At 43.7% G+C, this 13,973-nt stretch overlaps 2 protein-coding genes across 2 annotated transcripts in view; one reads left to right on the top strand and one right to left on the bottom strand.

Moving 5' to 3' along the window:
- The window catches only part of VAPB (VAMP (vesicle-associated membrane protein)-associated protein B and C), a gene marked incomplete at its 5' end in the record, with an annotated part of 15,041 nt that extends 11,317 nt beyond the window's left edge, over nucleotides 1-3,724 (top strand). The window contains 2 exons of the mRNA XM_009073234.1: nucleotides 409-585; nucleotides 2,552-3,724. Of these exons, the coding sequence (XP_009071482.1) occupies nucleotides 409-585; nucleotides 2,552-2,710 (336 nt within the window). The remainder of the gene's footprint in view (nucleotides 1-408; nucleotides 586-2,551) is intronic.
- A 9,620-nt stretch (nucleotides 3,725-13,344) lies between these two features.
- The window catches only part of APCDD1L (adenomatosis polyposis coli down-regulated 1-like), a 4,143-nt gene continuing 3,514 nt past the window's right edge, over nucleotides 13,345-13,973 (bottom strand). Inside the window, 1 exon segment of the mRNA XM_009073233.1 lies at nucleotides 13,345-13,973. This exon segment is cut by the window's right edge and continues 12 nt beyond it. Coding sequence (XP_009071481.1) covers nucleotides 13,345-13,973 — 629 coding nt within the window.

The following is a 13,973-nucleotide window of genomic DNA, read 5'->3' as shown; positions in this document are numbered from 1 at the left end:
TGACGGCAGGTGTGGGGAGTGAGGAGAGAGGGAACTGCAGCAGAGCAGGGAGGGAGTTCCTGGCAGTAACCTGGTTCCTGGAGCAGCTGCTTGGGGAGGGAGAGGTGAGGAGATCACTACAACTCCAGAGGTAGAGCAAGTTCCCATTCATATTGTGGGATGTGGTCTAAAGACATTTCCCTTCCTATAGATCAGGGACTGAAAAGTTGAGTTCATTGTGCCTGCACTTATTGCTGCTGCTCTGGTGTTTGCAGTGGAGGGTACAGAAAGAAAACTGTTGTTTGTTTCTTTTGCTACAGGCACGTTTCAGGTGTGCACAGACAATTTCACCTGATTGTCCTCCTAGATATCAGGTGTGTGGTGTGGTGTTAGTGACTAACCAACAATCACTTTATCCTTTTTTAACAGCATGACATAGAAATAAATAAAATTGTATCCACAACTGCAACAAAGACAGATTCCTCTGTAATGTCTAAATCAATAAGTTCTTCTTTGGATGACAATGAAGTTAAGAAAGTAATGGAAGACTATAAGAGGCTTCAAGTAGAAGTTCAGAGGTTACGGGAGGAGAATAAACAGTTTAAGGTAAAGATCTGTGTTGTTTTCTTTGCAGATTTATTCCTTTCCTGAAAAAGAAGCTTCCAACTTCAAGGTTTGATTACCTGACCTTAGCACAGTATTTTAACATTGTCTATCAGAGATAATTTAGGTTCCTCCCTGTAGACTGTGAAAGGTGCTGAAATCAATGCTTCCTTTGACAGGAGTGTGGACAAGTCATGCAGTCAGAGAAACTGATTGGATGGCAAACCAAAGTCATGAATTCCCTCTCTTTTTTTGCTTTTCCCACCTCATTTTCTCAGTCTGAATTAAGCATTCAGTGTTGGATTTGGCCCTGTTCTCCCAAACCAATGGGAGCTTGAGGGCAGTGTTGTGCAAACACTGAGTGTTTGAGTAATTGCACCTGTAATGTGCCGTTGAAATGGCCAAATTAAGGAAGATTAATGGGGAATGTGTTTCCTGTCATATCCAGCACATTGCTGGGAAATCAAGAAATTGAGAAGCCTTTATCACTGTGCTGAAAAACTCCTTTTTCAGGAGTTTCATTTGTTGTAAAGTCTAGTTTCATAGATATCAGCACCAATAAAGGTTTGGGTTTTGTGACTTGTTAGAGCCCAGTGAAAGGAACTCTGTCCTGCCTGCTCTGCTGCTGCTTGGTTGGCTGATGCATGGAGAAATTCCTTAAAACTGTTGTTTTGCACATAGAAATAATAGATGTATATAACAGAGACATGACCTTAACTTCTCCTTGTGTTCTTGTTTTGCCAGCAACTCACTAAGTTCTGTATGATCTTATTTCATGTTTTTTGCAAATCAGTCTTGGCTAAACACTCCACAGGAGCTATCTAGAGCTGAGCTGCTGTACAGTGCCATCCCAAAGTGGTGTTAGGAACACTGTTAGACACCAGAAAGCAGTGCTAAATCACTGCAGCTCCAGGTGCTGGCAGTGTCAGGCTGTAGTCACTGTCAGAGGGACAATCCTGAGCCTTTTGAATTCCACTCCTCTGACAGTTGCTGCAGGAACTTTGATTACAGTTTGGTTTCCTGAATGGTTTTTATGTACAGACTGGAGGCTTTTTGCACCATAATACTGTATCACATTAAAAAGTCTAACCCTGTTGCTTCAGCTGGACACAAATTAGGAGACAAAATGCTCATTTTACCCTCTGCTGAGTGTGTGTGTGTGGAGTGCAGTGTGCTAACACACAGCTTGGGTCAAGGTGTGGGGAGCATCATCTCCACTAGAAATTGTATCTGCTGGTGTTACCTTGTTTTATCTCTTGGATTATACATCTTCAAATCAATTCAGCTGTCAAACTCCTACCAAGAAAATACCCTAATTATTGCCATTAATTTCACGTCAAAATGTCAGTGTTGATACGAGGGGGAATAGATTTCCCTTCAAAGGCTGAGGGAATTTGTTTGTGACATCTCACTAGGGGAATGATGACTGCAGTTGCCTTAGGTTGTGACAAACATGCAGCTCTGACTTAGTTATATTGAGAACCATTTTCCCCAACAGCACTTTGTTTGCTGACAGAGCAAGAAATGCATCTTCATGCCATTCCCTCCATCATTTCTGTCTGAAGTGCTGGAGCTGTCTCTGCACTTTGGACAAGAGTTCTTGCAGGCTTCTTCTTGCCTTCCCCTGTTCCTGTAGCAGGAGAGAACTCCCAGGCACATGTGGCTTTTGCTCTGCTAGTCAAGGAGATAGAGAATTCCTCTCCTACTTCCACAAGGCTGTGGCTTTTGCTCTACTAGCTGAGTAGATACAGAATTCCTCTCCTCCCTCACTGCCCTTTCCTTCTCAGGAGTATTTAGGAAATAGAACTGTAAATTAGCTTCACTTCTCCCTCACTGCCCTTTCCTTCTCAGGAATATTTAGGAAATAGAGCTGTAAATTAGCTGCACTCATTGTCTAAGACCCACCTAAATAAATCTGCTGAGGGGGAATACTGAGTTGTGTGGGAGTAATCCCTGTCTCTTCCCTCAGGAAGAAGATGGTCTGCGGATGAGGAAGGTCCCCCAGACAAACAACCCAATATCTGCTTCTGCAGCTGCTGTCAAGGATGAAGGGCTCAGCTCCAGACTACTTGCTTTGGTGGTTTTGTTCTTTGTCTTTGGTGTAATTATAGGAAAAATAGCCTTGTAGAGGCAGCATGCTGGAAATTGTAAATTGGTTTGATGGTTCTGCCATATCATTGGATTAAATTTATTCATAACGATGTTTAAAAAAAAAAAGAAAAAAAATCAATGTATGACATCTCACAGGTCTTGCCTTTAAATTACCCCTGCACAAATACTATGTAACATAATCTAGAAAGTTTCAAACCTGTCATGAGGGAACGAATGCAAGAGAATAGGCTTCAGTGATGAAAGGGGGGGAAGAAAATCGTGATTTAACACTACAATGGAATATTGTATATGTCATTTTAAACATTCTTAGACCCTGGTACATGTTGCTGGATTACCTCTTTTTAAAAAAAAAAAAAAAAAAGGAAAAAAAAGGAAAACTAGAAAAACCTCTTCCTCCAGTGCTGGAGCTGGCCCTAGGGATGTTTGGAGTGGGTGGTTAGGCAGGAGGTGTTGATAACTTCTGTAAAATAACATTCAGCCACCGTTCTGCTCCTGAATTGAACAGTTTCTGTCAGTGTCTTCACCTCTGTGCAGGTTCCCAAGTTCTTGGCACTTGAGGGAGTGGTGGGAAGCTGGGCAGAAGTGGCTGTGGCTGTGGGAGGCAGCGAGAGGCACCGAGGGCTGTGGCCTTGTGCTCCCCGAGGGACCAAGCTACATTGCTGTTGGTTCATTTAGTTGAATTAAGATGTTCTTCAGAGATGTTTAATGCATATTTAACTTATTTAATGTATTTCATCTCATGTTTCCTCCTTGTCACGGAACTAATACTATGTGGTATCCAAGGCACCTGTTAAAGCCAGTGACTAGAACTAAACGTTTGCTGCTGTAGTGGTGCAAAGATTCTTCTGCCTCCTGGTGTTTTTGGGCACTACACGATTGTTGGGGAGTTTTGATCATCTGAGCATTGGAGAAACAGTGGTCAGGAAACTGGTTTTGTATGTAAATAAGTCTATCTAGGGGAAAAAAAAACTATTAGTAGTAAATTAGTCCTATGCCGTAAAGACCAATCCTGTTTGACTATGTAGCATCTGAAAAAAGGCAAAAAAAAAGCAAAAAAAAAAAAGAGAAAATTAAATAAAGCCCCCAAATTAATGTTTCCTTTGTTACTTTTGTCCTGTTCTCACAGTTTTAGAGGGGGGAGGAAACAGTATTCTCTTGTCAGCTTTGTTAATGGTATGAGGAAATTCTCAGTCTTGTTTCAGGGTGGAGTTTTGTTTGTCAGACTAGACTGAAAATCAATCCAAACCACCCCATGATGGGCCTGAGAGCCACAAGTGTTGTTCAGAGTAACCAGAGTGGCTGCAGAGCTGTAAAGGGAATGTCCCAATTCCAGGTTTGGTGGGCTCAGTAGTTCAGACACTTGACAGCACATTCAGGGTAAGGTGAAGGTTCCTTTCTAAACTTCTTTTTAGCACGAGGTGCACAAATGTGTTTGACACAGTGGATTCAGTAGATCAGATAGTCTTTGAGCAGGTAAATTCACATATCTTGTAAATGGTAGACCCAAAAACCATCAGTGACAAAATCTTTTGTAATGTCTTTCATAATTACAATGAGTCTTTTCAAAGTGACTTCTGTCATTCCTTCCTTATTCCTGTGATTCCACAAGAAGCTGTTGGGGCTGCAGCTTGTCTGCTGTGCTCGTTGACCTTTATGTTTGTCCCACTTGTGTCTCAAGGGTTTCCTCCTTTGCAAGTGCAAATAAGGGAAATTTTATGTGAGGCTTTTAATAAGAAAATAGGTGGAAAAAAAACCCCATAACTGGTGTGTTCAGCTGATGATCACAACTCTGGAAGATTCAACAGAAATGAAAGGTGTATTTTGAGCATTTTAAAGTCCTGGTGCCTTGTCTGCTGTGGAGGGAAGGGGCAGAGCTGTCCCAGTGAGCCTGCAGAGGGCAGGGGAGGTGGGGGATGAGCTGGAAGGAGCAAAGCAGTGAGTTCAGTGGGACAAATTGGGCAGAACCGACCGAGCAAAGAGACTTTTCTGAGCGGCAGCAGAAGCTAAAGAAAACTTTTTAATGAAACTTTCAAAGAACCTTTCCAGAAAGGTGAGATGTAAGTGATGCTGCAGAATTTCATGACTCTGAAGAATGTATTTGAGAAAAGCTTTGCTGAAGGGAGAGGGAGCTGTCAAGTGAGTCCTCCCTCCAGTGTTCAGGAGTCACTTCTCAGTGATCTCTGACAACCTGGAGCTAAATCAGTGATGAGCAAAGTTCTTCCTGGTGTTTGCCCTCCAGGGCTATAAAGAGGTCCCAGAAAACACATTTGCCAGTTTCCCTGCAAACACATGAGCAAGGAGACAACAGAGACCTTCAGTTAAGGATCTGTTGGTAACATCTGTATCCTGCAGTTGGGGCTGACCCACACCTTCAGTCCTGGGCAAGGTTCTCCAATTAACGGCTTGTATTTTGGAATTTGACAAAATCCTGAGGTCTTTCCTCACCGTTTTTGACCACAGCCTGAACAGACAGCAGCCCTGAACTCTCTGGGTAATACTTTGCTTTTGCTGAGCTTAAAATAAAATGACTGATGAGTGGAATCCTCATTACCTGTCTGTCTGACCAGACCCTTTTTTCATATGCAGTAGAAGGAAATCTAAGGATGTTTTTTCTTCCAAGGTTCCTAAAAGGCCAGTCTGTAGCTACAGTGCAAAAATACATTGGATGGATGTTCTTAAGCCACACGGATCTGTTGTAAGTTGTTCCTTCCATGACAACACCAGAGCAAATGTTTTGATGAAGTGTTCAGAGAAGGTGAATTACTCTGGAGGACGTTGTACATCTTAGGAAGTTCTGCATGAAACATAGAGTTTCTACATAAGATTATTGTCTGGGGTCCTCACACAACACCAGATATTAGGAAACTAATTGATACATGGTAGTAGAAATCAAGTTATTAAGCTAATTATTGTTCTTGCTGTTATTTTAAGGTGCCTACTTGCATATACAGTCATTGTTGATTTTGGGGAGAGGCTGCTTGGTGCTCTCTTTCGGCAAATCTGGTGTCAATAGACATCTAAAATCTCTTGAAGCCTAGTGCTGGGAGAAGAATGGAACAAGATTTCTACTGTTTTTCTGTAGTTATCCACATCTTAAAGCAAATACTCCGTGCATGAATGACCATAACTATTGCTCTGCATTGGCAGTTGTCAGCTGGGAGTGCACAACTGGAACAACTGCACCTTCCAGCCAGGATCCAGCTTCAGGTTTCTGTGGAATAGCCTTGGGGGTTGAAGAGCAAGATCACGTCGTGTGTGTCATGTTCAGAGGGATTGATGTACCATGATGTAATTCTTTTTCAAAATACAGGATTGTAATAGCTTGATGGTGATATTCCATGTTACTTTTTCCTCCTGAAATGCTGTTAGTGGGATAAAGTTGGAACTTCACTTTGCAAATCACTAGAGTTTCTTCTCACCAATAAACTCTGAAGGGTTTCTATTCGCTGCAGATGTGAACTTGCAATTCTTGTCAGCATATTCACGTCGTGGTACACACAGCAATGGATCATCCCTGTCTCAAGGTACTTGATGTTGCAGTTGGCCCATGGAAGAAAACTCTTATCCCTTCAGGGAATGTGTATGGCACTTCCAGCTCTTGCTTGGAATGCCCTGAATTTTCAGGCACAATAGTGACTTTAGTACTCTGAGTTTTGAAACTAAACTTCTCTTGCTCTCCATGATGTCCTGAAATGCCATACCCCCAGTTCTGTTTGCTATATAAAGTAACTGAGAAAACACAGCTAAAAATTCCCTCTGTTTGGAATTAAAGCCCATGTAAAACACCACTCTGAGCCTCCTGTTGGGGCTGGGTCACTGCACAGTGTGGGGGCTTGGAGAGCTGCTGTGCCATGGTTTGGGAATGGGTGAGCATCCACTGCTCAGATCCTCAGTGAGCAAGGTGAGAAGGGTCAGCTGGTGAGTTTCAGTCTATATGTTTGTGACTTTCGTTCTTTTTTTTTGTGTCAGAAACAACTATAAAAAGAAGAAAGTAATGTGTACAGGAGTGAGCCTAGTTCAGTACCATGTGTGGAGGTTCCTGTTCTTTGTGATGGGATACATGCAGTAAGAAGATCCCTGTATAAACCAATATTTAGGCATTTCAGAGAGCAAAGGCTGATTGCTGGGGCAGGGACAGCTCAGCTCTCGAGCTTGTTTTCCTGCAGAGATGGCCAAGGGATGCAGTGCTGGTACCAGTCATGTTGCAGTTAGATAAATCATGGGATTTACTGCTCAGGCAGGCAGTGCTGATCCTCTGACCACGTCCAGTGAAGTTTCTGTATTACCCTGGCAGCCTCATGTATTCTGCATCACTTTACCCAGAGAGTGTCAGTGCCACAGTGACACTTCTCATCGTGCTGCTCCTCACTTTGGTTAGCTTCAGAGAACAAAGTGTTTCCAGTGCTCAATTCTGCTTGAAATTTGTTTTATTAATGGGTTGATTTTTTTTTTTACTGGGTAAATGTAGTTTATTTTTCAAACACCACAGTAAGAGCCATCCAGGAATCTCCTGCACATCACACTGATGAGCACACACCTGAACACTTCAGAGTGACTCTGCCTGTCACTCTCTCTGCTGCTTCCTCTGCCTTCATCTTCTCTTACACAACTGCTTTCACCTTTGAAAACTTTGTAAAACTTTTACCAACTTCCACACAGATCTCTTTGCCTCCCAGTCCAGGCCTAAGTTTGTCCTGAAACTTCTGCATGAGTGAAAGCACAAAAGGAATGTGGGGTCTGCAAGCACAGAAACAAAGCTGCTTTTCCTTCAAGCAAACTTGAACTTTGGATCTTTCCTCCTATGATCTGTCAGTAGAAAATGGCCTTTTCCAGATGGCAAAACAAAAGAAGTTAAGAAAACAAGTGAATTAAGAAGAATTAATTGAGGCTGCATATTGCAAGTTGACATTATACATCTGGCATTGGTGTTTATGTTTCTGCATTGGTACATTTCAGTCTGATTTAATAAGTTCCTAATTTTGTGGGGTTTTTTCAAGATTTCCAAGTGCCTATGAAGAACAGCCTGTAGTAAAGTATTGTTCCCAGTTTAGCTGTACTTCATTTTTTTAATCAAATCTTTTTCTTTAGTGGATAAACTCACAAGATTAGAAAAGCCTCTTGAACTCCCTCATGTTTGGCTTGGCAAATTTCCCACACACAATTATCCACACAGAGCTACTTCCAAAAGACTTTTATTAAGGCTGTACAAAGTCAAGCACTCAGGAGGTAGGAAATGGCAGAACCAGGTTTGAGCACTGTTAGTCTGGCCACTTTTTGTGAGTACATTGCAGTGTCTGATCAGTACCTGGTCAAAAAAAGTGAGCTAAGGCTGCTCAGAAGTTGTCCCAAACTGCCCAGTTTGTGCCTCAGAGAAACTGAAGTTCTCTTGAGGTTTCTAAAAGTTGAACTTTGAGTACAGCAGATGGTATTTATTGTGTGGAACCCACGTGTGTGTCAGGAGGGAATCCTTTATGTTCTGTGTGTGGACACTCGAGTGCCTGAGGTGGTGCTGAGGAACTCAGAGCTAAAGCAGCAGTTTTTGTTTCCACATTTCTCTGGGAGGCCACACACAAGTGTGATTGGAGCCAGGAATTTTTGCTTCAGTTCTGAGCCCAAAAGAAGTGTTTCTGTGAAGGCTACAGACTCTCCTGCCCAGTCTCCTCTCTGCTCTGTTCTGCCTGAGCTGTCAAATCTCACTCCATTCCCTCCCTCAGTGCTTTGGTTCAGGCCAAGTCATCCTTGTCCCTTCACTGCTCCTTGGCACAGAAAGCAGTGTGCAGCTGAGCATCTTTAAATGGCTTTTCTTCCCTGCTGTCTGCTTGTTTTCCATCTGGGTCTCTTTCTTCCCATCACCCTTCCAGTCTTGATTTTCCTGGCTGGCCTGGCCCACAGAGCACTCCCTTGATGGATGTCTGACTGGTCCTGGGCTGCCTTTTCTCATTCTAGGTAACCACTCACCTTCTGCTTCCTCTATGATCAGATTTCTTCTTTCTTCCTCTTCACTCTGCACAGTTTGGAGCAATGAGTCTTGTCTCCTGTCTCCTTTCTGTCTCCAGCTCCTTCCTGCTGTTCCAGTGCAGCTTATTTATTTAGAGGATGTAATAGGCTTTGATATTCCATGTGGATTGTTTATCAAAGAAAGCAGTAGCTCAGTGCTGTTATGTATGTAAAAGTGTTTTACAGCTTCGTGTGTTTTGTTGCAGTTTCAGAATTGTTTGGGAAATCTAGAGGTCAGAAATGCATTCTGAGGGATTTGAAACAGGGGAATGAAGGTGGCTAATTGGAAAGATAAGTTACTGTTAATTGAGCTGTGAGATCATCAGGCCCAGGACTGTGTGTCTGGCAAACTTGGCTCATGCTTTCAACTTCTGTACCTGCCAAAGGAGCAGAAAACGGCAAAGGTAAAGTTTGTCTTAAAGAAAAGCTACTGGGGATTTCAGGCTCAGGCTCAGTGCAGGACACCAGTAAATGTTTGAGAGTGTTTGGAAAGTTACTTTTTTTTTCTTTGCTTTTTGGAATGGTTAAAAATTACTATATAAGTGAACAGGGAAGAGTTTTCCAAGACACGAGTCTATTTCCATCAGCTTCCAGCTGGTACCAACCTGCCAGCACACGTTAGCTTGGGGTTTCTTCACAGGTACAATAAAAGGTGTTTATTTGTTTGACAGTTGAAAGGAATCCAGCAGTCAGGACTAATGCTCATGGTCTGTGTCCTAGACCTGTTTTTGTAATGCAGCATTAGACATGAAAGATGAAGTTATTTGGTTTTGACTCGTTTCTATGAGATGAAGATAAATGAATTGCAGGACTCGAGTTGGGATGCTGATTACGGTGGAGCTCGGCACAGAGCCATGCAGGCTGCTAATAAATGTAATTGGTGCTCCAAAAGGGCAGAGCTGAGCAAATTTCATATCAGATCTGGTAGCAGGGAAGAAATTAGATGGAAAAGTGAATTAGAATTGGCAGTTTTCTAAGTAAAAGGTATTAAATGGCTGAAAACCCAATAGTTTTGCCATTGAGAAGGGGGACAGCGTTGGCTGACTGCCCATGCTGCTGCAGGGATGAAATCAAGGGAAAAATTAGATGGAAAGCAATATAAAACAAATAAGAAAAAGGGAAGAAGACAGCAATCCATTAAAAATGGGAGTTGGGAAGTGTAGAAAATGCATAAGGAAAGAAAACGTGTGGGTTGGAGTGCTCAGGGAGCTGAAGTTCAGAGGGATCTCTGCAGGAGGCTCAGGACTGTTCCCAGATGCAGGTGGTAAAGCCTAGTGAGGAGCAGTGGGAAGGTGATGTCATTCACTAGCAATGCTCAGTATTAAAAATGAACAGTTTGAAATTCCATAAGCCTAGAACCTTGTGCCAGTATTCCCAAAGGAGAACCCTGGGGCAGGCTCTGAGCTGCTGCTGGGGATGGTGAGCAGGACAGGACAGAACAGCCAGTGTGGTGCTTAGCTGCTGTGACACCCCCTGGAAGGGATGGAAAAGGAGGTGGATTTTCATGCAGGAGCACAGTAGAAATCCTTTCATTCTTTGATTGTCAGTTTTCTTTGGGATTCAAGTGAACTGAGACTATTTGGGCCCCTACAAAGCTCCATATTTCCTGACAATCACACCTTGCTGTTCAGAGAGAACCACAATGAAAAGAGGATGCTGAGAAAGGATCTGCAGGGACCTGATAGATTCAGTGATTCCAGAGCACTGATAAACACAGATACAAAATCACTGCTGATAAAATGGTAACATGACATATCCATCCCCAGGACCTGAGTGAGTAACAGCTCCATGTGCAATGCCAGTGCATTCCCAGGGTAAAAGACTGATGAATACGAACGTGTTCTTGTTTTTAATTACTGCTAGCTGTAAGTGATTATCCTTCTGTATGTCTCAGCTGTGAGAGTTGGGAATTTTGGATGCAATTTGGATATTTACATTTTAAAAGAGAAGCTGAGTAATTGGAATAGATGCCGAAAAAAAAGAAAAAATGATACAGAAATTACTGGTGGAGTGTGAAAATGCTTTAGAGAGGGTGAGAGAGAAAACTCAGTTGGCTGAGTTTTCTACTAAAATTGAGACTGTCTTGATTACAAGTGCACAAGTAGCTTCATGGGGAGAAAATACTGAGCACTGCAGCTCTCTGAGCTTACAAAGAGCAACACAACAAGAATCACCAACTGGCAGTCAGAACTCTCTGAGCTTACAAAGAGCAACACAAGAATCACCAACTGGCAGTCAGAGCCAGGCAAATTCAAATTGGGAAAAGGCACAAATTCTTAAGAGAGAATAACTGTGTAATTTAGGGAATGTGTCTTCAAAAACTGTGAACAGAACAATAAAAGTTATGATATTTATGCAAATAGCTTTTTCATGGCTTTTTTTTTCCTTTCAGAATTATCCTTAAAGGGGGGAAACAGGATAAAGAGGCTCTTGATGAGGCTTTCCTAGGGAGTTCAGCCAGCAGAGCAGTGGAGCTGTGCCTCAGCACCCAGTGGTGCCTGTCCTGCTGCAGGGCAGGTGGAGCTGTCCCAAGGGCTTGGTGTTTGGATAAGTGTGTGATGTTGTTTTGTAACTTTTTACATCATGGTAATCCCATCACCACCTGGAAAGGATCTGGACTTGAAAGAGCTTTTATACCATGCAATACCTGAGCACTTGTTAAGTTTAGGATGTTTCCATACTATGTCAATGAGCACAGAAATCTCATTTGTGGGGGTAAATGTAGGGCAGGAATTGCCTTCCCACTTCCACCCACCCTCCAAAGACAGCACAAGGCTGTTCCCTCTTCCTGCCATGGGCATTTGGGTCCTGCAGAAACATGTACCTTGGCTGATGTGAGTCCCAGGAGCCTTTCCCTGGGCTGCAGTGAGCAGCAGCTCGAGCACAGTGATGGGAAACTGTTGAAGGAAAAGTTCTGCCCTGTGTGTGATTCACACCACAGTTTACACAGGGCTGTGCTGCCCTGGACTTGCCCTGATTCAGAGCATCCTAACAGGGACATCCCAAAGGACACACCACCTTCCCCAGGATGCACTTCCAGTTCTTCAGACTTGCTCATGGATCTGTGCAGCATCAGCAACGAAATACAACCAGCCTTGGAAACAGGGAGGGTTTCCATGCTGAACTAACCCTGGAGAAACCTCCTCCATGGACTGTAGAGGGAACAGAAGGTGAGGCAGCCAAGCTTGGCCCTTCTGTGTATCATCTTGAAAGCAGAACTGTTTATGTGCATGATTAATATTTGATCATGCCTGGAACACGTGAACATGCTGACAACATTTATGTCACAACTGTATGCATTTAATAAGCATCTCATTTGAATTATTAATGTACAGATCCCCCCTAAAGTATTTTTCTGTTATAAACCCATAATTTATCTAAGTACAAGCTGCAGGTCCATACATACAGCATTAGGAAAGTGGCTATTGCATAGCTGGTTTAACAAAATATCCTTTGTGGGTAAGATACATAGGCTTATTTGGAGAGGATTTAGCTGCTGGAGGAGGCCTTCTCTGAGGAAGTTATATGCTTCGTAGCTGCAGCAGACAGGGAATATAATTTCTTAGTTTGTCCTTCTTGTCAGTAGGAATCAGTTTGACATGACTCTGCTGTCTTATCCGAGTATCTCCTCAGCCCTTTGTTCACTAGAGGCAGATTTATAAAACATCTGTACAGGAACGAGGTTGGAAGTGACACTGATTGAGAGGAGAGCTGGATTAACAACTGCTGTGCCAGTACACATCCAGAAAAGGAGGCAGTGAAAATCCATGGCCTGAGAAGACTTCTGAGGGCTGTTTTCCCTCGTGGGGTGTGTGGTGAGGAGGAGTCAGGACTGCCTGGCAGTGCCTGTGTGCTGGGGATGCTGCTGATGTCCCACAGCACGAGCCAGGACTGCTCTGAGAGCCTGAACAATGCAGCAAAGGATGAAGTGCTGCAGCCAGGGAATGCTGAGGGCTGGAGCTGTTGTGCACAGAGGTGTTTTCCATGTTCTGCAATCTCTGATGAGCAGGGTGAGGTGTAACAGCTGAGGTGATGCTCTGTAGGGCTGCTCTGTGCGTCTCGAAGGGGAAGAACTCTGTGTTGCATCTTTGTGTGTGACACACACACAGGAAAAGTGCAGCAAATATCTGTAAACTGCAAAAGGCATGTGAACCGTGCCCTTATCCAGAACACTTGCTGACTGTTTATTGCTGACTGACTCTTGCACATTAAATTTGCATGAACAGCAAAAAGGAGTGTGATGGGAGGGAACTTAACCTCAAAGAAACTCGGCAGCCGACGCTTGGGCTGTTTGAATTACCTCTGAATCAAGCTCTTCGTTAAATCTCAGCAATGTCAGAATCTCAAAGCAGCAATCTTAATTGATGTCACTCTTTTTTCCCCCCTCACATTGCTAAATTCTCCCTTGCAATGTGCAGAGCATCCGTGTCACCACATTAAATTTGCACGCAAAGAGAGGGATTAGGCAATAAAGCCACAGGACAAACAGTGTGGAGTCAGGCATATCTCCTTGGCTTCCTTCACTATGGGGTGTTTTTAAAAAGTCTTTCCAAAGCTGAGTAAAACTGATTCCAGATGTGCTCATTTGAAGGGTATAAAAATCACGCTAGCACCAAGATTGATCTGAATTCTGTGCTGTACCTGAATGGAGAACTAGTCCCACCTTAACAACAGAAGTGCCATAAACAGTAAAAAGGCCACAGGCAAAGGTTTTAGTGCTTCATTCCCGTTAGCATCCTTCTTCCCCAAGTATTTCAGACTAACATAGTGAGGGAATTCCTCTGAGGCTCCAGCACACTGAACCAGAGGGGCCTGGTAGGACGTGGGTCTCTTGTCTGGGCTGTCAGGGCTGGATCCATCCGTGGGTCTCTCCCCGATGTAGAGCAGGCTGCGATCCCTCGTGTCCTGCTCCGTTTTGAAGAGTTCATACTCCGTGTGGGGCAGCTTGATGCCCAAAGCCAAGCACCCATTTGTGGGGGTTATATCCTGCTCCACCCCAGCACTCCAGGAGCTCGTCAGCCCACAGCTCCCAGGCTCTGAGGAGTTGAGCATCATCACCGTCACCTGGTCCATGGGTGTCACCCGAGCCTGGGTGACTCTGAACACCAGCTCCGTGCCACCTCTCACCTTGGAGGAGGGGATGCCTTGGGTGTAATGCCCAGAGGCATAGATGGTGAACGTTGGCTGTTTGCAGAGTGGGTCAGAGTAGTGATAGTAATACCCTTCCCAGGTGTGGTTGGTACCGTGGAATATGAAGTACCTGGTGAGGAAGAGCACGGCGG

Source organism: Acanthisitta chloris, unplaced genomic scaffold, assembly GCF_000695815.1.
Source record: "Acanthisitta chloris isolate BGI_N310 unplaced genomic scaffold, ASM69581v1 scaffold28204, whole genome shotgun sequence".
In the NCBI taxonomy this organism is placed as follows: Eukaryota; Metazoa; Chordata; class Aves; order Passeriformes; family Acanthisittidae; genus Acanthisitta; species Acanthisitta chloris.
The sequence above is the reverse complement of the archived record's forward strand: the minus strand, read 5'-3'. Positions and strand labels throughout refer to the sequence as shown.